At 36.3% G+C, this 26,668-nt stretch overlaps 1 protein-coding gene across 3 annotated transcripts; it reads right to left on the reverse strand.

Annotated features, from left to right (window-relative positions):
• Positions 1-424: 424 nt before the first annotated feature.
• On the reverse strand, positions 425-26,142 carry ALA2 (aminophospholipid ATPase 2). 3 transcript variants are annotated; one of them, XM_059593623.2, is made up of 25 exons: positions 25,955-26,142; positions 24,800-25,009; positions 24,050-24,263; positions 20,857-20,973; positions 17,363-17,455; positions 17,092-17,266; positions 15,784-15,950; positions 14,101-14,205; positions 13,455-13,552; positions 13,216-13,358; positions 13,016-13,112; positions 12,657-12,766; positions 12,408-12,572; positions 10,321-10,475; positions 10,035-10,115; positions 9,813-9,933; positions 8,943-9,049; positions 7,093-7,224; positions 5,581-5,734; positions 4,089-4,206; positions 3,758-3,931; positions 3,548-3,599; positions 2,740-2,867; positions 1,020-1,170; positions 425-920 (listed from the first exon to the last, which is right to left on the reverse strand). In XM_059593623.2, exons 2-25 carry the CDS (start codon positions 24,922-24,924, stop codon positions 588-590), a joined length of 3,315 nt encoding a protein of 1,104 aa, XP_059449606.2. In that variant the 5' UTR covers positions 24,925-25,009; positions 25,955-26,142; the 3' UTR covers positions 425-587. The 3 variants fall into 3 exon arrangements, with proteins under 3 accessions (XP_059449606.2, XP_088372535.1, XP_088372534.1); XM_088516409.1 differs by lacking the exon at positions 25,955-26,142 and having other exon boundaries at positions 24,050-24,220; positions 24,800-24,900; XM_088516408.1 differs by lacking the exons at positions 24,800-25,009; positions 25,955-26,142 and adding an exon at positions 24,669-24,759.
• Between the last annotated feature and the right edge of the window lie 526 nt (positions 26,143-26,668).

The following is a 26,668-nucleotide window of genomic DNA, read 5'->3' on the forward strand; positions in this document are numbered from 1 at the left end:
GAGGTGGTCGGTTGACTCCCTAAGGGGCAGTCCAGATACCCTTTTACTTATTTTTCTTATTTTGATTATATTTTTTTAAAAGATGACGTGGATCAATTTAAACAGTTCATTTTGAATAAACAGCTTAAATTTCTCAAATTGCAATCCCTGCAATTTGGGGTAATTGCAGGGACCCTGATCCGTGTGGGATTTAACGTTGACTTGATTTTGTTAACTTGTAGCCATGTCCAGTCAAAATCCTTCAAAGGTAATTAATCCCAGTAAGTTTATATACCAGAAATCTAGCAAGTTGGAATAAAAACAAAAACTGCTCAAGCAGTCAAATTGCAACTAGCAAAAAGATACTTGGCATGATTAATTATGCTTTTTTGGTACTCTCATGAAGGGGTACAAAGCAAAAACAGGATCCAAATAACTCATGCCAGACAAAAAATTAGCATTGTATATACCATTGATTTTTGTAAGTAGCACGAACAAGATTTCTAGCTACATATAATGCTGGTTTCCAGCAAAAAATGATAATACAGTTCATCTGTGGCACCTAGAAACCATTAATTTGTTCTGAGCTGCTGAATGACTTGTACAATTCAATTGTTTTTACAATTTCTTGTGTAGCTCAAAGACAATCTGGATTGTGATTGAAAGAAATCAAATGGTGTTCCTGATCCAAAAGACCTTCTAGTATTTGGAGAATCTGATAGTAGAGGTTCAAAAACTGGATTCCTGTTCTTGGGTTGGGTTATAGACAAAGGAGAAACATCCTTCTCTAAAGACCTTGCCTGTGGTTCGATGCTCCCGATGGACAAAATCGGCCCGCCCATGCGTTCCGCCTGCTGAAGTATATTGATTTTACTTGGCCTGTATGTATATCGGAAGTACTTGAGAGCTAGAATTGGACCCATCCCAGCGCCAACTATGAGCTGCAATGGAATTTGAAGTGTCATCAATATATACTTTGCACTAATGAAATGATTGCCTCTTAGGTTAGTGAGGACATAAGCCAGAAAAGGGAAACTTACAAACACAGTTGTCCAATAAGATGGTTGTCTGCACAACCTAAACATAATTGTATACATCCCTGAAGATGGAAGGGCACTGAATATCCAGTTGATGACATAGAAGGCAACCAAATTACCCCATATGGCAATATATTGAAGTATTGTAATGGAGCTGCATGTGTCAAACGGAAGTTCAAGCAGTTAAGAGCAACTCCAATAATTTTTAACCTCTAAAAAGTTCTAAAGAAAGCTTTTGGGCCATCAAATCATGAGCAATACTAATCGTTTCCATATGAATGAGTGGATATGTTACAAGCTTATGTAAAGTGATTTACACAGGAAGAAATTAACTACAGGAATGCTGGTCTTCCATTCGTGATGATTGAGGAAACACCATCACAGCCCTCTTTTTTGGCAGCATTCATTTTGATGTAGCTTGCTCTCTGAAAAACTTTTCCATATAAAATATTTGCAGACAATAGAAATCTATTTTCCCTTGTTTGGTTGGAACATAGAAAACCAACTGATAATTTTTCTAGTGGTTGCTCTTGCACTAAAAAAACCTCTTTTGTAAATACTGAAAAATACGAAAAACATTAAGACTGAGCAGCTGGCGGCAGAGGGGAACAATGGAAGAAAGGAGGGAAGCGGAGGTGGCGCAGAGAAGCTGGTCCCGGAGATCAGGTTTGAAAAACAGGCAAATTTTGGAAGGTTCATCAGATTCCAGCAATTTATGACTTGAAAAGAGCCAGGCAACATCAGCTTTTGAGGCTAGAGAGGGCCAATCCAGCAGCCTAGGAAAGTCTCAAAGCGATGAGAAAAAGCTTGTGTGACTCGTATCTAACTCTACTCGGTTAAAACCAGTTGAGTTAGGCTGCTTTTCCGATGAGATTTATTGACAGTGAGGTTGGTGATTGACAGGAAATGGTCATGGTGCCTACAGCAGCAGGAAATCTGATTGGAAAGTGAGGAATAAAGAGAGGTGGTGTTAAACCGCCACTTACTTCAAAAGCTTATGTTGATAGAATATAGTGAATTTAATCATTTAATTAATATTCTAACACTACCTCTCACATCTAGGACCAAACAACAAGAAGAGGTATTTTAATTGAAATAGAGAGTAAACTATAGGATAGTCAGGGTTCTATCTCAAGATTTTTGCTCTAATAACAAGTTCAAAAATATGGAAGAGAAGTAGAGATAAGAATAAGAGAGAGTTTGTCAGAAAGAGAGGAAAAATACAATTCCATAATTGCCCTCTAATAATAATGATAACAATATTATTAAAATATTCCAATACATCAACATGGTGTTGGTATGAATTTAGTGTGAAAGAGATGAAAGCAGATGGAACTTGAAAAGGGGGAGAGAAAGATCAGAAGAAGAGAAGAAAGAAAAATCTGAGAGAGAAGAGGGAGGGGTGTGAGAAAAGAAAGAGTAAGAGAGGGATGGTGCACTAATTCTTGAAGTGTTAAGTCGTTTTTCCATTTTTGGATGTAATTTTCCATGGAACAACTTATCAAAAATTTTCCGTTGACCATAACAACATTTTCTGTTGACTAGCGATTTTCGGTTGCACCAAAAGTGATTTCCAGAAAATGTTTTATATCGAAATAAATGGAGCCTTAATTTTCTATTGAGATCAAAAGCATCTAAATAAAGATTACTAGCCATATTTAGCTGAGGACTACTGTGACACAGGCATTCGCAACCATGGGTACGTATTGGGATTGAAGCTTACTTGGTCTCCAATGTCACAACAAAGGCCTGCAACCAAATACATCCAGAGAGTGCCACCATGGAAACCTCTTCCATTTCACTTTTTTCATAGGCATAAGCATGTATGCTGATTACAAATACAACAATTGCCTGCAGATCACAGCCAGCATCAATAGGTAGAACAGGGATAAAATTTTCACAAGTAAATCAACTCATAAGGAGCTCAGAAAAAAATAACAAAAAACAAAAAGAAAAGAAACAATCAACTCGTAAGGGTAGAAACTTGAGTTGCTTCTACACCAATTGGAGAGGGGAAAAAAGAGAAATGCTAAATACTGCACCCCATCCCACAAGACTAATTTGGCGGTGCCCATAAGCCCTTGGAATTTTTTTTTTTTTTTTAAGTAAGGGCTGATGGGCACTACGCCACTACCACATCAGCCAAGTGGGATAGACGTGGGATGAGGATGTAGTATGTAGCATTGCTCGGAAAAAACTCTTACAAACATAAAATGATCTCAGATAAACCTTTTTTTTCTTTTTCAATGAGCAATTAAACATAATAAAAAATAATGTCAAGAGGGGATGTAAACCCTTTGTATGCAGGAGGCGTACAAGAGTAGTACCAGAAAAACGAGAAAGAAAGAATTCAATTTTCTTATTGAAACATCTATCAAATTGCACAAAGAAAATAGGGGGAATGACTAGTACACATGAAATTAAAAAGAGAACACCAAAAGTGGAAGAAAATATGGTCAAACTAAGCTAACAAGCCATGTGTACAACAATAATAGTTACAGAAGAAAACTAAGCCAGCAAACAGAACTCACATGAAAGAGAGATCTCCCAAACCATCCAGCGAATGTGCTAGGATTTAGCAGCCTGTTTAGAAAATGATACTGTGTCAGTTCAAAGAACATTGCAACAGGAAGCATAATTTCCTAATACAGCAACTCGCCAAGCTCACATTCCAACAAATAAAACAGAATCAAGTATATGAAATATTAACAAACAAGGTGGATAAATCCATAAAATCAAACCTCCCCGCTTGGCAGTAAAATAAAATTTGTGGGTGCTGCATGACAGTTTCTTCACTAAGATCTTTGTCAAGGACACTGACTAGAACAGGAATACTAGTGTAGAAAACATTATAAGCCATTAGGCTCACAGAGTTGAAAAGGCTAGTTCCAGAGACACCTGAAATAAAAGAGAAACTGAAAATTTTCTAATGTCAGTTCATCAGTTTAAAAAAAAAAAAAAACAAAGAAGGAAAAAAGTCCAATGCACTAATAATATTGTAGCATGCAAAATTATCATGAACCGAATAGAGAAAAGCATGAAAACAAAGGGACACTATATACGTAAACTTACAATATTTGGATGAAACATATTAGTAGGGATTTATAAAAGGAATACTGGGACAGAAATGCTGTACGGTTGTATGAGTACCGCCCATGGACCAGTATCAGCCTTTTCAGAAACCTGAACTCTGGAAACAAAAAGCAGTCTTAAATCTCAATATTTGTAACTAAACTCCATTTAGGACAGAAAATTAAATGAAGAAATAATATATATACGTTATTTAAAAAGAAATCTAACATCAACCGTCTAATGTGCATGACATAATTAGTTCAAAGAAGCAAGAAACAAAAATTGAAGAACCTTAATCAAAAAGGAGATCATTCAATTTGATACGGAATGAATGAAATAAGATGAAAGCAAATGATCCGATGCTGTCAAAAAATTTATAAATCCTCATATTAACAACATTTTCTAAGTGAAGTTCTAAATTTATCCATCATAGAATCCCAAAAACTATATAATTTTTTGAGAGACAACCAGAGACATGGCCCAAAATATGGTCAAGTAGCATTAAAGGTTCCATGTAGCCAACCCCAAATAGTTGGGATTAAGGTTCATTGAAATGAGTACAAATTCCCAAAATAGAAGGAATGCTTGCAAGGTTTACTTCCAAGAAAGAACGGTTGCATTTGAAGGAGCTAAAATATCAGTGATACAAAATTAAATCATGCAAAAGACATTGCACTTTTTGGTTTACGAAATATTGAGGCTCACTAGATCTCCTATTCACAAAATCTTCAGGTTTTGACAGGAAATTCCGAAATGAACTTCATTTCCAGTAGTACACCACAAGCATGAAATATGCTCAACAGACGGTGATTGTTATTAATTGTTGAGCAACTATTAATTGTTTACCTCTTGCTAACTAATTCTAAGTAGCTTTAGTTATGTAATAACCATTGGAACAGTGATTGTTATCACTGCCTGTCATAATCTAACCATTAAAAGTACAGTTGATACAGTTCAACTCAATCAAAATATAGTTCTAGGGCGAGGGAGGGATGGCAGGGGTGGAATCATTTTTTGCGATTATGAATACCAAGTTCATAATATAATCTGATGATGTCTTTCTTAAATTTTTTACTCTATACAAACTTGAATAGTTTCTCTTATGCTTCCAGGTTTTAGCTCAAATTTGTGGAGTGTTTCAAAATCAAACAGGCATCAGAATATAGAGCTACGGATAATTCATTTTAAATCTGCAAAAATATTTAATTTTTCAGAAAGAAAGCATCGAAACTTTAAAGGAGCATCAAGGATGTTCATATGCAAAACCGATAAGAATAGCCACTAACAATTTGCGTTCCACATTCCTTTTACAGAAATATAACACCTCAAGAGTATGTTAAAGAATATTGGTAATGCTATAAACGAAAAGCTCAAATTTATCGAAGTTCAATAAAGGCAAATGCCTCCAAGATTCTATCTAAAACAACTTTCTCATACAGATATGCACTCAAAACACAAGCAAGCACGCATGGACTGCTATACATTAACTTACTCCCAATACTATAATCAGCTGCCCTCGCTGCCTGCAGTCCTTCTCGTCCACTAATGCCAACGCCAATATCAGCTTGCTGTATCATCCTCACATCGTTCCCACCATCCCCAATAGCTAATATTCTATAGTCACATGATCTTAAGAGCTCCACAAGCTGCACAAATTAATATCATAAACATTAAATGTCCACATCACCGGACTGAAACGATTTACCTTTACAGTTTGTGTAGTACAAAAATCTCCTGAAATTGGCTCTTTTCCACGATAAAAATAGTCATAGCATGTAACAAGCATGATTCAAAAACCTTTCAAGACCACTTAAATATAGAAGATCTTAGCAATACACCTGATATAGAGGATGCACTATCAAGAGATTGAAAGCACTTGGTCAACTGAGTCTTAAAAATCTTCAAGTTCGTTTTGTTTGTTAACATGGGAATAATACACAAAAAGGCAAAAAAGAAAAAGCAAACCATATAAGAAAGAGACACTGAAAGAGAGAGCATAACATCTGATATTTAGAACATCCAAGAATCAAGCAAAGAAGTGCAAGTGAAGCAATTCATAGCAGCCGTATACTTCAAAATTTTCAGCAATCAATTATTCAAGAACAAGCTGCAGCGTCTAAGCATTAGTATCAAAACTTGAAATGATACATTCATGGCCAATCCATAACTAGAAGAAAAATCATGTTCTATTTTATTTTTATTTTTTAATCTGTCATACTTTTTCTTCAATTCAGACTCCACATCTCTAGTGGTGACCACAAAAGAAACTCTTGCAGCAAAACAGTAGAGCTGGAAGTTATACACCATATAATCAATTGGTCTAAACTTCATTTTCCATCTATGCTTTAGGTTATGTTGATCATTACTAGACATGATCGATTCACCATCCATAACAGTTTTTCAACAGTCATTTATTAGTGTTAGAAGAGTTATTAGGGTTTGAGTCATTAGGGTTTGGGGATATTTTGGTCATTGTGATATTTTCCTAATCCTATATATTAGGATGTTTGTAGTAGGTTAAGGACAAGCTGAATAATACACAGAATCAGCCTCCTCTTCTCTCTAAACTTCTTGCTGCAAACCTATTGACATGGTATTAGAGCATAGGGTCTATACCTTCTCTTGACAATTAGATTTAAATATCTTGGGAAAATCTGTGGAATTTGTTTTTCTTGGGGTTTGGTTTTTTAGGTTAGAAGATCCGGAGAGTCTTGGTCTTAGGACTTTATGTGGAACTTAAACCCTTTGATTGCCTTAGTTCACAATCATCATCTATTTGAAGCTTAATCCATCTTATATTCACATTAGTACAGCAGAGAACCTCAATAGTGGGGAGGAGAAACAAAGATAAACTATATGAGCAAGAAAAAAGAATAAAAACAGATAAAGAAATCTTTAAATACAGAGTACTCAAATTGTATGCAGATAAAAACTGAACTTAACAAGCCAAAATATGTAGGAGGAAAATGAAAAGAGAGCAAACAGAAAAGTTTGATGGGCCTACCTGTGCTTTTTGTGATGGCGTCACACGACAACATATGGCAGTCCTCGACAATATTGCTAATTCGGTAAAAGCTTTCCGATAATATGTAAGTGCAATTTCAAGAGCCCAACCATCAACAACAAATGCCACATCCTGTTAAAAAAATGGCATAAAATGAAACAACTGATTATTATAACTTCTAATTGGAGCCACTAGCAAAGACACATTAGAAGAAAAAAATTACATTAAACAAAGCACAGCTTGCTTAAAGTTTATACAAGAATAATTGTTCCTGCTCAATTACCTTAAAAAATGCAACAGACCAAGATAACCAGCACCACCTTGCTAATCATACTCAAATTAATTACAACTTCAATATATTATATCTTCCACAAACATAAATGCAATATAAGCAAGCCTGTTTTAGAGCAGGGTAATATTCGATATAGTCCCTCTTATGATTCTAAAGTAATTAGATTTCTATAACATAAAAAGAGAGTCTATCCCCACCTCCCTCCACATATATAATATACAAGTCTTCATTGGGAAAATAACTTTAAAAAAAAAAAAAAAAAACCACTATAGGGGAAAAATAAAACTAACCATACAGCCTAACAAATGTAGAAAGAGAGGGCTGCTTAAGGAAATATGTATTACTGTTGCACTAAAGGTAGGATTAGCAGGAGCAGAGTTTGATGAAGCACACGCAATGGTTTAATGGAAACACCACTGTATACGGAAACTCTAAAGAATGGTGATCTTTCCTTTGAAAATCCCAGATTTTATTTTCCGTGTAGATTCATTGTCCACAAAAAAGAAACATGTCATGGGTTCTGTGCAAATGTTTTTTTTTTTTTTTTCAAAATGCATTTTCAGATGCCTGCCTCTTCTATGGGTTTTGATTACTAGAAAAGAAAATTCAGCTACTAATTTCACAAAAGTATTAAAACCTTCCTCCACAACATCAAAACATACATCCCCCACCATTTACCAACTTGCTTCTAGTCATTGAGAACTTCCATCCGATAAATGAGAGGCGAAAAAAAAAAATGTCATTGATACTTGTACAATTGTGGAACTGCTCTTTTAGGACCCACAACTTTGTTTATAAAATTTACATTACATCCAGTACGTTAATCACCCTATCACTTACCAAGCACCCAGACTCAGTCATCAAACCTACAAATGCTGCCTTAAATGATACATTTATTTTATAATTGGATGGACAATGGTTTTAATAGGCTTTTTTCAACAGATGGTAAGAAAAAATTTCCAGCCGATTATGTAAGACCCCCCCATCTTTTCTTATGAAAAAACAAAAAAAAAAAAAAAAGAGTTTTAGATGTAAGGAATCCCTTCAACATTGGAGCTTTCCTGCTCCATTGTACATGAATTCAGCCATCTTAAAAATGATCATCATAGTACAATGAACTCTGAATACTTTCAGCTCCTCCGACTGCTCAGGATGTAGATGGTTCAAAACATCAATAAAGTGACAAATATTATCTCAAAAGCACAACCTGAAATCAATGACCATGAGTCCCAACTCAAAACCATCTAGGTTGTTTCCAAGCACCCACTGGATTATCTTATATATGTTGAGTGCTGGTATAAACAATTTTGCCCCCTCATCAGAATGTTGCACACAAACCTCTATGTACCCAATTCCATTCACTATTGTTATGATTCACATGTTTATTAGATCCAGATCCAATTCATACAGCAATCAATTATTAGAATACAGAAACATCAATTACTCATTCACTAATAAATTACTTAGATTTTCAATAAAATAGCTCCAAAATGTAAATCAAAGCCAAGAGCCCATGACTTAATTTGAACTTTTGACTGACAAAGTGTATAAGCTATACCTTAGGTTCTGACGCCGTTATCCTCATTGTAAGTAGTACTCTCTCTAAACTTGTACGAACTTCATCTTTAGTTTTTCCATCAATTGACAGAAGCTGACCTTTTGGCTCTGTCAAATCACAGACAAAAAAAATACACAAGATTTTATGTATGTACTTCATAATGTTATATAATTATTTATATCTAATGAGAAGATTCAATCATTCCAATCCAAATCTTTCAAAAGCAACAACACATAATGTAGTACATGTTAAACTAGAAGCAAAAGTACCGACTAGATCACGTGTTCATACATGCATGCATGAGAGAGAGAAAAAAAAAAAAAAAAAAACAAACAAACAAACTCTACTTGGTCCACACCCTGAACCTTCCCACCCCCACCCAAAAAAGAGAAAACACACTACAAAAAAGAAATAAGAGGGAAGTGCTGGAAAATAGAACGTTAAAAGTTCCATGCCTAGAACACCAATTAAAAGAGTATGTTAAGCATAAGGGCACTTTGTTCCAGGGCAATATTTCAAACAATAATAAGAGGGGGCATTAAAAACTCAGCTAGATGTCACATAATCCTTTGAAGTTTTAAGCTGAGTTCTCAATTTTCATAAACTTAATTATTATATTAAAAAAATTCCACAAAAATGGAAAATTTGCTTCTGTACCCTTAGGACAAGTTAAAACAGACACGATTTGTGTGTCAAATAGGGAGATGGATGGACAGAAGTGTAGATACCCAATACTTAAAGTCAACAGGTCAAGCCTTGTACAAGAGAATCAAACAATGCTTAATAGTTTAGTATCACAGCTTCTCTCATTCACCAGTATGTCTCAAAATTCAAAAGAAAAAAGGGGAAATACCACAAGATAGTAACTACCTGGAGAAATAAAATTGCATGAGAGAGCAATCTGTATGGCAGTATTCTGCTTGTCTCCAGTCAGCATCCAAAAGTTTATTCCTGCTTTTCTTAGTGTTTCTATTGTTTCTGGTACACCATCCTAAATTATAAATGGCATGTCAGCATTTAGAAGAGGATAAACTAGGAAATCAACATTGCTTCTGAAAGTTAGACTTCAACTGTCCAACTACAGAGATTCACCTGTAGACGGTCTTCTATTGCAGTGACTCCAAGAATTTCCAAATCATGTTCTAACCTTTGGCAAACATCAGCAATTCTCCACTGCAAAAGTTGGCAGATTGAGGGACGCACATGTTGATATAATTGGATATACCTAACTATCTATCTATCCACACACACAGACAAATACGTGTGTGATACACCATACATACATATATGTATACATATATAGAGATGTGTGTGTGTGTGTATTATATATATATATATACACACAAAAAAAACTAGTACATTGAGAAGTACATTTTACCTCCCTATCAACTAAGGTGCTACTAGCCTCTTTAAACAACAAAGACCATTCTCGATACTCATCTTCCCTTAATTCACGCCAAGCCAAACATAGTGTACGCAGCCCCAATTGAGCATAATGTTCCACAGCTTCGATAACTGCCCTTGTTTGCTGTCCTGAAGTAAACTCAGGGTCATCAAAGTGATATTGATTAGTTGATATTTTCTCTAGAACTAGAAAAAATAGCAGGGTATTCTCAGCTAAATAATCAATAAATTACTATCCTGAATCCACCTTTAGAATCTTCACACAATATTCATGCCTAGCGAGACCTAACAAGGCACCACTTTCTTTTTCTTTTTTAACAAGTCAATAAAGGAGCCAGATTAGTATAGAAGCAAATAAATATGTATTAATCAGCATAACTGATTCCATTGCAAAAGAATAAGTCATGCAAATGCATGAAATGTTTGTTTTGGTCAAAATGGTAAAAGTAGACTACACAATCTGAGGTAAGCCTTATCCTCCGATATCCCTCCCCTCCCATGGGTGAATTCAATAACTTCCCTTTGGCAGACAAAAACATGTGGAGGGAGGGGGAGAGGGGGTTCCAGTGATTACATTAACAGTTCAAAAATCAGTATTTGGCTACCACTTAATAGTTGATAATCCATTAATCATATGTACTAATCAGCAAATAAATATGTACTAATCAGCATAACTGATTCCATTGCAAAAGAATAAGTCATGCAAATGCATGAAATGTATGTTTTGGTCAAAAGGGTAAAAGTAGACTACACAATCTGAGGTAAGCCTTATCCTCTGAAATCCCTCCCCTCCCATGGGTGAATTCAATAACTTCCCTTTGGCAGACAAACACGTGCGAAGGGGGGGGGGGGGGGGGGGGGGGGGGGGTGGGTTCCAGTGATTACATTAACAGTTCAAAAATCAGTATTTGGCTACCACTTAACCCCAAGGGGTTGGCCTAGTGGTTGAGGCTTGTAGTCTTAGGGAGTATCACCCCATAGATCCCAAGTTCGAGACTTGTTAGGTGCAAATTCCTCCTTGGGGCCACACCCCCTAGTGTAAAAGTGAGCGATTTACCCTGATCCGTATAGGAAAACTTCTGAGAGTGCGGTGGACGGGTCCGAGGTTTACTCTACAAGGGTAGGTCCGAAGGGCCCTACCTTGTCGAGGTTCCCCGTAATCAAAAAAAAATAAAAAATAAAAAATAAAAGTATTTGGCTACCACTTAATAGTTGATAATCCATTAATCATACGAGAATCATAAAGCCTCTTTATTTCGGGTTTTGTTCCCTATTATTTGTTCTGATGTACTACCGTCCATCTCCAACAAGAATGCAACATAAAGCAATCAGATTATGCAGCAGATTACAACACTTTCAACAGCACCCATGCAGGGGCCTGCAACCGCAAAGCCCAAGCAACAGAATTTAGAGTTCTGAACTTGTAGAAAACCTAGAACAGACTGAAACAGACAGCACTGTATGAATTTTAATCGGTCATTCATTTCCTTTCTCAGAAAGAATAAACACCAGCAACATTGCTGCTTACCAAAGATTTCTGACCCAATTTATTTAGATAAAATAGTATTTGCTATTCTGTTCTCTAAAGTAAGAGAGTTTATCAACTTCAGGAGTGAGTGAGAGAGAGAACTCAAGCTTTGACGCTTTCTATTCCATATGTTAGAACACACGTTATGAGACACTCTCCGAAGTTAGTCTCATATTGAGTGAGTGGATTATAAAGGTGCTTATGAGTGCTAAGTCCCACATTGGTAACTAGGTAAGACTAAGTTTTATAATTGATTCTAAGGAGCTTCAATTATAACTTAACTAGTCATTTCAAGTGATACCACAAATGTGGCTAGTGCTTTTACTAGGTCATTACACATGAACTTTTACTAACTAAATAGAGGTGATTCAGTATAGCAAACCGTTCATGTTTCTCTTCCTCCAAATACATAATAAATTCTGTTTCTCATATGGAACATAAGTTTGGAAGGAACTTCCTAACTACACATCTTATAATGTTTCCCTACAGTCCATGTAGAAGAGAAATAAAAAGCACCAATAGGTAGGGGTTACCAGCACATGCATGAGGCAGAATAGATTCATCTGCTCCTTTTGTCAAAAGGAAGATCTTTCCATTCTGGCAATCTTTCACAACTACAGACATTCTTTTCCTATCAGAAGTGAACTCGAGAGTCTCCAAGACTTCATATTGAATTGTTGAAGCATTGAACTTGATCTCTGCAATATAGTTATGTAAACCATATCATTAACCCCACTATGAGCACCTTCTTTCTATGACAGCCAAAAGCAAATGACTTTTACCAAGAATATTTGCATTCTTATTTACAAAAATCATATGCAACCGAGCAGCAGCACGAACAAGAGCATCCTCATCCTGAGACTGTGCCTTGTACAATATATCTCCACTTTTGCTATGGGCAACAGAAGAACCAAACAGGAAAGATTTCAAGACTATGAAATATGGCATGTAAATCTAAAACACACTAAGGTTTTAGGGTTGCACCCCTCTGTGCTTTTAATGAATTGATTTACTTAAAAAAATAAAAAAATAAAAAATAAAAAACCCTAAAACACACTAAAATGAAAACTTTCATGATGTGAATATGGGGTAAATCTCAAGATCCTGCAAGAATTTAACCACAAAATGAAACTATGCACACCTTCGTATCGGTATAACTGTATTACAAATTGCCATAACCGTAAGAAAACGTATAACATCTGGAGAGCCACTGGAAACAGCATCTAGCAGCTCCACATCTGCGTATGAAAACATGGAACTGATCACAAGACAGTTTGCAATGCAACAGGTACATGTGACAGAAAATGAAGAGCTCCATGACTGCAAAGTTAAAAACCAAACCTTTCAACGCATCCCCACTCTCATTCCCATAGAAAACACCATTGATGCAACATCTTCTAAAGATCATTTTATTTTCAGTTAGGGTACCAGTTTTGTCAGTTAAAATGTACTCAACTTGTCCCAGGTCCTCGCTTATTGCTGTACTGCCACATATAACAAAAACCTGTTAAAGATATATGCAACATAACTACATTTTCATACAGTTAACTTCATTGGAACTTTTACCTCATAACACTTACTTTGTTGCATGGGCTGGAGTACCACTTTCTTGGTCAATCATCTGGTTATCCCAATCAATAAATTTTGCATATAAGCTCTTCACAAGATCCAGAGATACCTGTCAGAAGTAAACACTTCAGTTTTTCCTATTACTAGGTATGATTGTACTTCACATCTATACTCAACCTCATAATGATCCTGAAAATCAATCATTAAACAAACATATACAAAGCAAATTCGTCTACTTGACAATTTGCAAGTTAGTATCATGGTCTCCCTTTATTTATCTAGCACTAGCAAGAATATATGCCTATCCAATATAAAAATTATAGCTTTGAGAGGATCTTCAACATGAGTGATATTTCATTGAGACAACAAAAATTGAAATATTCCTCACCATCTATTAAAGTGTTGATTAAATGATTAAATTTATCTCTTCCTAGCAACTTAAGCTTTTAGGAAAAGTGATGATTTAACACCCCCCTCTCCCTGTCTCTCACTCTCTAGCTTTATACTCTCCAAACTCCAAAGAACTACTCTCATACTGCTGAATTTGTCAAATATCATTTAGCTTCGGGTTACAATATAATAATAGCAAACATGCCAAACCATGATAATGACAATGTAGACAATCTAAGATTGTTAGCATGATATGCAACATCTTACCTTAATTGATATGGGAATCATGATAGAACATAGAAGCTCAAAGCGAAGAGGGATAACCAACAGTTCAAACCATGGGCCTTCCTTCGGATATTCTACATACCATTGCTTCAAAAAAAAAAAAAAAAAAAAAAACATGAAAGTGGATATATGTTTGAAGATAATAGTTCAATCCATGAAAATACTAAAAATCAAACTCATCTAAAATTTCAGATTTCAAGTAGAAGGACAAAGTGCTTCTAGATAATGCCATGAATCAAGAGTCGCATATGGGAGTAAAGGAAACTAAATCGAGAGAGAAGAAAAAAAAAAGAATTAACAAAAGAGGTATTTCAAAGATGGAGAGTCCCCACTAATAAAAACAAGAAGAAAATAATAAATGAATGTCCAGGATAATAAATAAATAAATTAAAGTCACTGTACTTATATCTTTCAAGATTGCGTCAACATGCACAGGACAAACCAGTTCACTTTGATTCCCTATCACATGGACTCCTGTATGAGCATCGAATTATGTGTTTTAAGTGCCTGACTCATCTAAAAGTTGGGACAAGGGGGGACAAGAATACAAAATGGGTACATGTACTTGGATATGCCACGTCAAAAATATTTCCACAATTTTATTTCTTTTAAACTTATCAGTTTAAATATCTTATAAAGTACATTATCTTTATTTTATGGGAACTTTCTTTTTAACTTATATTTATTTAGCTTGGCAGGGTGGGTAAATAAAATTTTAAATCGTTTTACTTGAATATTCTAAATGATCCCACTTTTTAACAATCTAAATAATGGTTTAGATACTTTCTATTTATTTAGGTTAATCAACTAAAGAAAAAAGATGTACGATATCAGTCAACAGAATTCAACCAAGTGCTGGAATATGTTGGAGCTCACCACAATAGATCATCACTTTTACAAAACTAATGCAGTATGCATGAAACTTCTTTTTCGGCTAAAGTATTCATTCCTAAACCCACCACATTTTGCAGAAATTATGCTCTGTCAGTCAAATACAATATATATATTTAGCCATAATTAGTCTCTCTAGTTAAGGCATATTTTTGTATTATAGCTATAGTATCTTGTAATTAGTAGATTTTAGTTGCCTTATTTGTTCTCCTAGATTGCTGTAATCGCTGAGATACAGCCTGTAATTAGCTAGACAATTCCTATATAATATGAGAAACCCTCACATTGAGAGGTATTCAGTACAATTGACATGCTCCACATTGAATAAGAAGAAGAAAAATCAAAGGCAACGCCACTAGCAAACATTACATATAAATCCAGCAATTTCATGCAGTATTCTTGGTCCATCATCGTACTCAAAATTGCAAGATTAACTTCAACAGAAGCAGTGAACAGGTCCTTTCGGAAGCCAAAGAATGACAAATTCAGGGTATTAGTCAACATCACAATCAGTAGCACAACTTATTAAAGGACATACTAACAAGTCTCTATTCAACAAGCAGCAATATAAATGCTTGCTATCAGGGACAAGTCTTCAACAAAGGAAGGTTCAATGAGGATGTTATAATGGATAATTGAAATACTGAGCGGAAAAGAAAGACAAATACCATACATCCCTGAAATACATGCAAACTCTTATCTAAAAATGGCATCAAGTGCACATAAAACAGATTTAACTGCATAAGAAACAAGAGGTTAGTACTTGTGACATACCTTCCTAGCTTCTGTGTCCTTCCAAACATTACCAGCTATGCCTAGAACAATAACAACCACAATCTGGAAAACAAATATAGCTCCAGTCAACTTGTCAATCATGGCATCCATAGCTGTAAGCTTTGGTTCGGGTATCCCCCTACTCATGCCCAGCTTGGTTTCATTGCCTGAAAAAATAGAATACCTAGAAGTTACAAATCCAGAAATTGCTGCAACTGCTCTTAACAACATCATGGCAACTCATGGGGTTCAGAAATTGCTCCAAGCCACCCACAGCAATTTTTAACTTCTCTAGAGGTTGCATACATCCAATGCTAAACAACCCTAAACTTCTTCAGATATTGATATTGTCACTTTGATTCAAGACGTATATTACTTGCTTGAAAAATGAAAAGGTGCAATAAAAAAAAAAATGTATTTGTCATGTTGACAGTAGCTAGAGTCCAAATTAGACAGCATTAGAATTTTATACAAATTTTCTGTTTCAGAATATTTTGAAGCATCCAACAGGTCAAACAGAAAATAGCAACCAGCAACACCAGTCCCTTTGTTCTTTTTCTTTGGTAATATCTTGCCCATTTGTTTATGTTAATAACAACTCATAAAGTAATAAAAGGGCAAGGAATCAGCATCCCTTCACAATTTATTCTTTTAAAACTAACCTGTATACAAAATTCTTTTTCTGTAAGTACCCTATCAGAAAATCATACATGTGCATTCTTGTCCAAAACCCAGGCAATAATAATATCCGGACATAGGAAGTATGCCCTATTAGGTCTGATCTGATACAGCATACCTACCAAAGCTCCTTAGAATCTACACAAAATTGACTGGAATCTGATTAAACACATCCCAACTCCTTCCTAAAAGAGAGTCAGGCAGAGCAATTTGACTCCTACCGCATCATTAGTCTAAATGGTCACATACAACCAAGAATAAAAGGATGAAAAGCCTAAACCACCAAACCCCAGCCAAGTTTAAAGCTCTGATGCCATAACAAAACTAGAACAAGTCAATACTAAATTTGTCCCGCTACGATAGGTCCAAGTAACCCAACTGCCTGCCTCACTGCTATACCAAACTTCTAATATTACATGCTTATTTTGCTCCCATCTTTGTCAAAGAAATATCAGGTGAATGCATTTTGCTGCTTAAGTAACCATTTTTAACCTTTCATTTTACTGTTTTTTTTTTCCCCCCAGTTTTTCAAATTTTCAAAAAAGGATAAAAAAATAAGGAGCACGCATAAGAAACAAACTAATATGTTGTTTGCTATGACTTTGAAGTTTCTTATACATAAGAACATACCTGTGTATACAGCTACTCCACAAGCCCACTCTGTATTCCGCAAGTAACATGACTGGAGAATTGTGTTTTTTATTGTTAAAGGGCACACATCATTATCAAGAAATGGGGGGAACAACCTAACATTTCCATCAAACCTCCTAATGTCCTTATCTGCACTAGGACACTCAATAACACCCTGTCAAGGAGAGAGAGTGAGAGCAAGAACAATATAATCACCAAGGTTGCAATATGAAGGTAAATTACCAACATTAATGAGTAACTAAAAACTTGCCTTGATCTTGTGCAATAGTTCATAATCTATTCCTACACAAGCAGAGGGTATAACCCTCGTCTTCAAATCAGTTTCACCATCTAGGGCAGCAGTCTGCAAAACATGTTGCTTTGTCAGACACTTAAAATGTTCAAAAGGACATCCCAATCAAAAAGAAACGCCAATACTATCCTTCACAACATAACATATAGGGACTCCACTCAGTTATATTCAAAGGTATGGGAATATGAACAATTTATCTTTTCTCAGATATTGCAGGACTGTAAATTTGAGGGAAGATATGAGGTATAAGAGAACATAAAAATAATAATAACAACAACAGAGGAACCCTAAGAGCCTGGCCACAAAATAAAATGAACAAGCATAATTCTGCCCTAAGCTTCATTTTAACTTGGATGACAGCAACTTAATTCAGGTTGAGATCAGATGATTCTTAGCTCAACCCAAAAATACCCACGTTGCAATCTAATCATCCTTGAATATATTTAGCTATGACCTTGTCAATCACAGTTTAATCTACAAGCCAGCCATAGAGTTTCTCAATCAGATAAAAAAGAGCAACTATGATACAAACCAAATGTAGAAGAAATGTAACATCACTGAAAGTTACTATTTTTGCAACTCTCTAGCACTATCCATCTAACCAACAAAACCTAACAAATACAAATTATAGGCTAGACGGCATAGCAAGAACAGATAGCAGCATTAATCCTGTTCCAACATGCTCCACAACATTTGGGGCTCACATCCAGGTTCGGGCCAATTACTGCTGTCACACTTGACTTAGACAATCTTAATGAAACAACAGTCTAAATAAGGTCCGTCACGCCTTTGCTGATAAACAGAAGCCACAAAGAAGCATTAAAATCCATATTGATCACACAACAAAGCACCATGTCATTGTGGTTGTTTTCATATTAAAGAAAAAGTAATTGTGGTTGTTTGCTACTTTCTATTTCTTTCTTTTCCTTTCTTTTCTTTTTTATAAGGAACCCCTCCAAGGCAGGGTCATTTCGTGTACCCACCCCTATCAGATAAACTTCGGACCCATGCAAAGCGTTCCCTCCACACGGATTGGGTCACTGGCGGGCTGGATCTAAGGAATTGTTTACACCCCAAGGGGATTCGAAGCTTAGGCCCGATGGAGATACCACCAAAACCAAGGCCCTTACAACTTGAGCCAACCACTTAGGGTTAGTTTTTTTTGATAAGTAAAGTTTATATAACAAAAGCGCAGAGGGGCGCAACCCAAGTACACAGGGAGTATAAAAGAGAAAACGCCTATTAGGAGAAAAAAAAAAAAAAAAGAACAAGAAAATCAAGATAGCTAATCAGTAAAGGAGCAAGCCAAGCTGCTGTCCAGGTGAAAAGCGTGTAGAAGAAAAACGCCTTGAGGTCCTCCAAAGATCTCTCAGAATCCTCAAAGCTTCTCGCATTCCTTTCTAACCATAAACACCATACTATGCAAAGGGAGCCATTTTCCACACAACGGCACTTCATGAACGCCCTCCCGACCACCAACAAGCGAACAAATCCACCACCTTTTGAGGCATGACCCATGATAATCCAAATCGGCTAAAGATAGCATCCCATAAAAAGCGAGCAACCTCACAATGGAGAAGAAGATGATCAATCGTTTCCCCATCTGATTTGCACAAACAACATCTATTGATCACAATGAGACTCCTTTTCCGAAGATTATTGATTGTGAGGATCTTCCCTAACACCACCGTCCAAGTAAAGAAGGCCACTCTCGAGGGTGCCTTGGTGCGCCAAATACTCTTCTAAGGGAACTAACTAGCCTCGGTACTAGCCAAGGCATTATAGTAGGAGCGAACATCGAACTTCCCTTTACTGGACGGAATCCACCACATTTTATCCTCTCCTTCCCTATTCATTTTATGAGAGTATACAAAGTATAGAATGAGGCTAGCACTTCCAACTCCCAATCATGAATCAACCGAGAAAAGCTAACATTCCATTGAAGAGCAGCCCCCCCACCCCCCCCCCCCCCCCGTGAGATCCAAATTGTCAGCAATAGGGTTAGTTGTTCGCTACTTTCAAACTTTAGTGGTTGATTATGTTAGTTTTTAAGTTGGCTAATTCGGTATCCAAAAATGTAATTTCTTCTCGGTTGAAGCTTTGTTTGCAAGAGCGTTCACTGGCGTCCGAACGACTGCATCACATAGTGAAACCCGAGAGCTCCTTTCGTTGTACGTTTGCTGGACCGTCCGAACGGATGAAGTACATAGTAAAACCCGAGAACTTCGTTCACTACACGTTTGCAAGTCCGTTCGAATGGGTGAAGCCGCATTCGAACAAAAGTATGCTATTGCCGCATTAGGGCTTTCCAACTTCAGCTTGGACTTCTATAAAACCCTAGTTTCGTTCAAATGGTGGCAGTCAGCCGTCTAAACGCTGCCACGGATTTTCCATAATAAGGTTTTCTACTTCAACAAGGAAACCTAATTCTCAGTTGCCTATTTATAGGACTCTATGGAGCACGATTTTTCTAAGCAACTGAGAAGGCAAATTCTATATTGTGCTAAAAGAGGATTATCAATATTCAAAGCTTCAGAGCTATTTTCTCTTAGAGTGCTGCTGCGTTTGAGAAACCGTTTTGCTCATCAACGATGAGAAGTCTATCGGAAAATCCGATAAAGGAGAATCACTTCAAAAAGATTGTCGAGCTAGGAGACAAACGGGAAGCTTGTTGATCTTACAGAGCCTAGGAGTTGCAAAGGGTTGCAAGTGTGATTGAATCTGTAATATGGATTTTCTTATAGTGATTTCCTCAGTTTGGCGGCCCTGGAAAGGTTTTACTTTTAAAGAGTTTTCTAAAAGGTTTTCTTTTTGTCACCAAAATATCTGTCTCTGTGATTTACTGTTTTACATATTTTGGTGATTGATTGTTGCATGCTTCTTAATTTTAATTCCACATTATTTTTGATAAACACCTATTCACCCCCCTTTAGATGTATTTTGGAGTTTGTTTTATATTTTCAAATTATATGGCATTAGAAAGCAATGATGCTCAACAAAAGTAATTTGAATATCACATGCATCATGATGAGCAAAGGATACAAGCTATTTCTTCTAGACACGTAACATCCATCAACCAAGTAATCAGAATCTAGTGTCCTTAACATCCACATTATATGGGGCCTTAATCCAAAAGCAAACAGCATTAGAAGAGTCTCACTCTCAAACTATAGAATTCTTCCAGAGAGCAATTAAGAAGCAAAAAAACATCATCACAAGCAAACTGAAAGAAAGACATACATCCAAGAATTCCAATTGATGTAATAATATGGTATGGTGCAATTCTAATTTCATTGTTCTGGCTTACTTTCTATAATCAGGTAACACTTAATAGCACAACTTTCCCAATTGACTAAAACAAAATCAATAAGTGAAAGTAAAAAGTTCTAGTGCTCGTGACGTCAACCTAAGCAAACTCTCAATCAGAATGATATATGGAGCAGCAGATTTACCTCTATATAGCAAACGCCCTGTGGATCTGAAGTACCAATCAAAACAAGATCACATGGTACTTCATCATTCTCCCGGATCCATACAATATTACCCACATGAACGTCCTGTGCTTGGACCTACAAGTAAATGCACCAATGAGAGATGAACATCATACAGTTAAATTTTAAAATTTTAAGAAACAAGAAATAGCATAGGTCTAATCCAAGAGATAATTAAATTAGAAAAAAATTAGTTCTTTTTCTGGGAAAATTAGACAAAAATCAGTTGAACAACTAAATGATTGGACTCTCACCTGCATAATGCAGATTGTAGTTTCCATTTGCAAAGCCTATTTAATTCTTCTAGTTAGGAACCAATGATGATCTACAAATGGTCATTTTAGTTTTGCCCCATGAGAGAGAGGGGGTGTGCAAAAAACACCACCACCGACTTCTGACCCGGCTCCAACCTGGGCAGGTCAGCTTCGGACGAGAGTTGGGCCAAAAGTCGGAAGTCCAAATTCAAATCCAACAAAAGTCAGATAGGAAGTTGGGAATAGGTAATAAATTCCAATTAATTCCAACCTGATTATTAAATCTAATTAAAAAAATAATAATAACTGAAACGGCATTGTTTTGTCCATAACTTTTGAAATCAGCTAAGACAAAATGGGATCTTTGGTGAGCATATATATTCATCTCATTCAGCCAAAAACCTACCTCATGTCCCCACAACCCCTGCTCAGCTTCTCTCTCAAATCTCATCAGACGACACCATCTCCACCATTGTGTAGGTTCCAAAAATGAGATTCATCTAAGATAAAGAAGTACCTCCCACACTTCTGCCCGAAATCACCTCCGTTGGAAGCTTCGTTGGGGGTTTTCCCAACTCTACCAACTCTACCAACTCTTCCAACTCCAGCCAAGGCAGAAAGTGGAAAGGGCATTTCCAACTCCGACAAAGTGGTGCACAACCCTAGAGAACAAACTCTACTAAATGCATATCACTAGAAATACCAACCATATTTTAATCCTAATTGTGAAAATCTTAACAAATATCATAAGATAATCAAGTACCTGAGTTATGAAGCAATCATATCCCTTATAGTCACTTGTGAAATCAACTAACTTACCTATTCTTCAATTGCTCCATATTGTTTGTTGCTAACCCACTGGAATCACTCAGTAGCTCTAGAGAATTGAGGCAAGATAGTCATCTATCCCTATTCCCTGCTCCTCTTCACTCTAGTTAATATGGTGTAGAGTATGATGTATGATGTTGTAGGAAGCTGTAGAGGGGTTTACTTCTCACGCAACTAAAATGGCTCCACGGAGAACCTTCACGTTTATCCCCTGTTTCTCTCTCCAGTGTAGCTTAATGTTTTGTGATATATCTATAAGCAACTAGAGATGCTTTATAGTGTTAAATTAGTATACATCTTCACCCCCCCCCCCCCCCCCCCCCCAAATTAGTATACATCTTCAACCCCCCCCCCCCCCCCCCCCCACCTCCATTTTGCAAGAGACTAGGAGCATGTCAACAACCTCATCTACCATTTGCTGATTATTAATTTGTTTTGCTTCTAAATAAAGGATGAGCAGCCAAAACTTTGATAGCTAATACCTTCTTTTTTATAAGTAATATTGTATATATCAAAAAGAGCAGAGGGGCACAACCCTAATACATAGAAAGTATACAAGAGCTAAGTAGAATGAGAGAAAAGAACAAAAAATTCAAAAAAGCTAATCACTAGGGGAGCTAAACAAGCAGCTGTCCAAGTAAAGAGTGAAAAAAAAAAAAAGACTTGAACTCCTCCAGAGTCCTCTCTTGATTTTCGAAACTTCTATCATTTCGTTCCCTCCACAAGCTCCACATAAGACAAAAAGGAACCATCTTCCACACAATAGCACTCCGAGAGCAACCCCCCATCCACCAGCAAGCAAACAAATCTTCCACACACTGAGGCATAACCCAAGACAACCCAAAACGACTGAAGAAGATGGCATTCCATAAGGCATTGGCGACCTCACAGCGGAGAATAAGATGATCAACAGACTACCCATTTAGTTTACACAAGCAACATCTATTAACCACCTATTAACTCATATTGGAGAAGAAGATAGCTAATACCTATTAATCAACTTTACTAGGAAACAGTATTAGAAGTTTTGCTCAAAGCATTATTGCATAAGGCATAAAAGTTCATTTTTCTCCAAGTAATGCTTCTGATTATTGGCACAGCAATGACGTCAAAATGCCTTTAGGACTACATTTTAAACACATACCAGTTGCAGAGACTAGACAGTTCCAGAGTGGGAATTGTGAGAACGCAAGGTTGTGGGTGTGGCAAAAGAGAACAGGTTCCGTATCCTTTATGTTATCACTAAAATCAAGAAAGGTGGATTGGCTTCTCATAACTACCAGGGGACTTATTCCTGGTTAAATCTTTCAAATTTTTGAGACATGGAGGACAGGAGAGGTCGTCAATCTTTTAAAGTTGGTCAATGGTGTTTGCAGTTATGTTACAGTGGAAGATAGTAAATATTAATTCCCAAAACTGAGATGTTGTTTCTCAGATTGCTTCCTCAGTTGATTGTTGTTTTGAGTGTTGGGAAGTCCTTGCAGACAACGCCATCTCTCTTTTAATAATATTCTGTTACTTTTGTCTCATACCATACCCTTTTTCCTCTTGGTTGGCTCCTCCATGTAAACAAAACACAATATTATGCACCTTGGAATAAAATACACCGCTCTCATTTTGTATACCATCTAATCATTTATCACAAAACAGATAAAGTACTTCAGTTATCGCAAAAAAGCAATATGCAAAAGCATGTAACATCGCTGGTACTTGCACAGATCTATGTACAATCAAAAAGAGAGAATCCCTTCAATGGTAGTCCTAATGTTTCAAGTTATCTCCAACCATTGGCAGCGATGGTATCATCCAGAGAAAAACATCCACTCCAACGTACAATGAAAAAATAGATTATGTAATCTTATAATGAACCAACTAGTAATGGTAACTGACTAACTGCTAATGCGGGCATCTCCAAGTAACTACAGAGTAGAACAATAGATGCTGGGCAAGCCAACCCATTTGATCAATTGCCAACAAATGCAAGTTAACTTTGCTCGCTTATTTTAATTTGAAAAGTAAACAACAAAACAAACCACAAAAGGAGAAAGAGAATTTAGGAAAAGTTTCCATACAAGTTTTCTTATCCCCTGCCTAACAACCCAGACTTCCTTCTCATTTGCCTTCTTGTCTGATAGATATCTATTGTAGTCATCCCATGCCTCTTTTGTTGCAGAGACTGCAAAAATAAAGATAAGGGGACCCCATGTACTGGCAGGATTCACTGGCGTGATTAGTGGCCATAGCTGAAGGCAAGCAATCAACAAAAAGTATTGGTTCATGAACCGGCTGGAAACAGAAGAAATCAAGTTGATAAGATTACGGAGCCAAAGAAAAGAGGAAGAAATAATTTTTCATAAAATCATACTAGATAAAAAAAACTATTCAAACATAAAAATATGCACTTGTTTTTGTCCAGGATATACCTGACTTGTGAAATAAAAAACTGTATTCTTGACAAATCTTGAAAATTCAGAAGAGGTGCTAAGCAAAAGAACATGTGATTGGCTCATGTTCCAAAGAAAATGTTTGAACAGTCAGTCATACTCAACCACAAGAAATGAACCATCACATGACAAATGATCTCCACGCATACAAAGAATATAACCAAAAACTTAATTGCTAAAAAGGATGTCCAAGATATCTAGAGAGAGATAGCGTGTGTGAAAGATAATTAATAGAGTAGACTCTCACTCAAATCACTAGAAAGTTTTGGCACTCAGTTAATGACTTGTAGAGAACGTTCACAATTTTCCTCCAGCAAACTACCATAGAAGTCGTGATGAGAATCAACGTGAAATCAACAGTGTCAATCGAAGAATCACCTGAACTGTTCCCATAAATTTTTTGGGAGGAAGTTCAATAAAGTATATTTTCTGTTTGATATGCGGTTGTCACAGTAAAGATCATGCGATGATTCATCATCATTGATGCAGACGTAGCGCTTCATTGTTAAATTAGAAGCAGTTGATCATGTTTAACTGTTCTTCCCAGGTTCAATACAGAAGCTCAATTGAAGTTCAAAGCTTCGTATCCTGCAAAAACAAAGAAAAAAATAATCTTATATTGCATAAATCACTATTTTCATCAATAAAACACATAGCTGGGGTTTATATGAGACAAAAATAGTTGGAGTTGAGTTAGCGGAATCAACATGTTGTCAGGCTAGGTATGTGCATGTGGTGCATAATTTTACAACTCTATGAGTAAATCAAAACACCCTGAATCTCTCTGTGGGAATTTTAAGAAAATATTTCTCTCAATGACTACTTCTATTTAAATACCATTTCGATTTAATAGGTTCCTTTACAAAAGATAAACAATGAAATAGAAATTTACAACCATATGATTAGAAATGCATGCAATTGGAATCATAAAAGATTTCAATAAAAAGAATTTTAAAAAAAAAAAAAAAAAAAAAAATTTGATTACTCTGATTCATTCAAGGAAAATGGTAAACACTGTCCTCGGGATTCAACTAGTTTTAAACCTTATTTAAGTTTCCAAACTACACCAAAAACTCTTGAAAATCCTAGGCACATTGCTGAGAAATAAAAAGGGGCAAGACAATGCAATAGTATACAACAATTAAATATTATAACCCAATCTTGAATTTTTTAAAGATTCAGGTATAAAAGAATTCCAAATCCCTATAATGGGTTTCAGCCAATAGCACAGTTGCCAATCACCCAAATCATCTACGTCAAATAACTCAAACTTTCCACAGGAACTATCATACAAGCTTAAAATCTCAATCACCAAACCTTTTTTTTTTTTTTATTCCAGTCACCAATTTCCTAACAAACCCATTAATTAAAACTAGTTTCCATTAAAGGGTCATCGAAATTTGGCTCAAATTCGACCCAATTAGATCCAAATACAACGAAATTTCATCGAATCCCTCACTTGGGTATTATTTTTTCGGACCTAAAACTGAAATATTGAATCAGATAGATAAATGGAATGGCCAAAGATCATACCTCTGTTGTTGTTGTGCTCCTTGTTGGTGATGGTTTGGGTCTTTGGTCTCTCTCCCATCCCGCAATTACCTTTACCTCCTCTGTTTGAACGAGTCGGGCAAAGCTATTGCGCCTGTTTCTACCGATTGACTTGTAGAAATGCACTATGCACCCTTGGATGGCCCGTGGAAAATGGGAGTTGACCATCAGATGTATAAGAAGTAAAAGAAATATAAAGGTAACTAATTCATACATATTTGGTGTAATAAAATGACATTTGTTCTTAAAACGTATTAATGTTATTATAAAAAGGGAAATCATATACAAAATCTTTCTTTTTTTAAAAGCTTTTTAGGTATTTCTTTTTTAAAATTTAGTCCCTGAATAACTCGAAACTACAAAAAAACTCTCTATCGTCAATTTTTGTTAACTACCATTAGTCCACTCAAAACTCACTGTTTTATCTTATTAAAATATTAATTTTTTATTAATTTAATTTTAAAAAATTAAATCTTAAAAAAAAAAAAAAAAAAATTAAAGGGTGGCCAGGGGGTGGCGTTTGGGGTGGCCTTCGAGCCACCCCAAGCCACCCACGGGGTGGCTAGCCACCCCGTGGGTGGAAAGGGTGGCCCGAAGGCCACCCCTCCACCCCAGGGGTGGCCTTGCCAAAAAATTCAACCATCATCCCCCACCACTAGCTAAAAGAAGTGGTATCTTGCATCAGCCTTCCCCCAC

Source organism: Corylus avellana, chromosome 5 (genome assembly GCF_965113065.1).
Source record: "Corylus avellana chromosome 5, dhCorAvel1.hap1.2, whole genome shotgun sequence".
In the NCBI taxonomy this organism is placed as follows: Eukaryota; Viridiplantae; Streptophyta; class Magnoliopsida; order Fagales; family Betulaceae; genus Corylus; species Corylus avellana.

Bases quoted from the DNA above. Each gene is read 5' to 3' on its own strand.
- ALA2 (XM_059593623.2), bottom strand. From the start codon at position 24,924: ATGAAGCGCTACGTCTGCATCAATGATGATGAATCATCGCATGATCTT. The intron at 12,573-12,656 runs GTAAAAGTCATT...ACTATATTGCAG, and splicing joins TAAGAATGCAAATATTCTTG to AGATCAAGTTCAATGCTTCA. The intron at 1,171-2,739 runs GTAAGCTTCAAT...TGACACATGCAG, and splicing joins GTTGTGACATTGGAGACCAA to CTCCATTACAATACTTCAAT.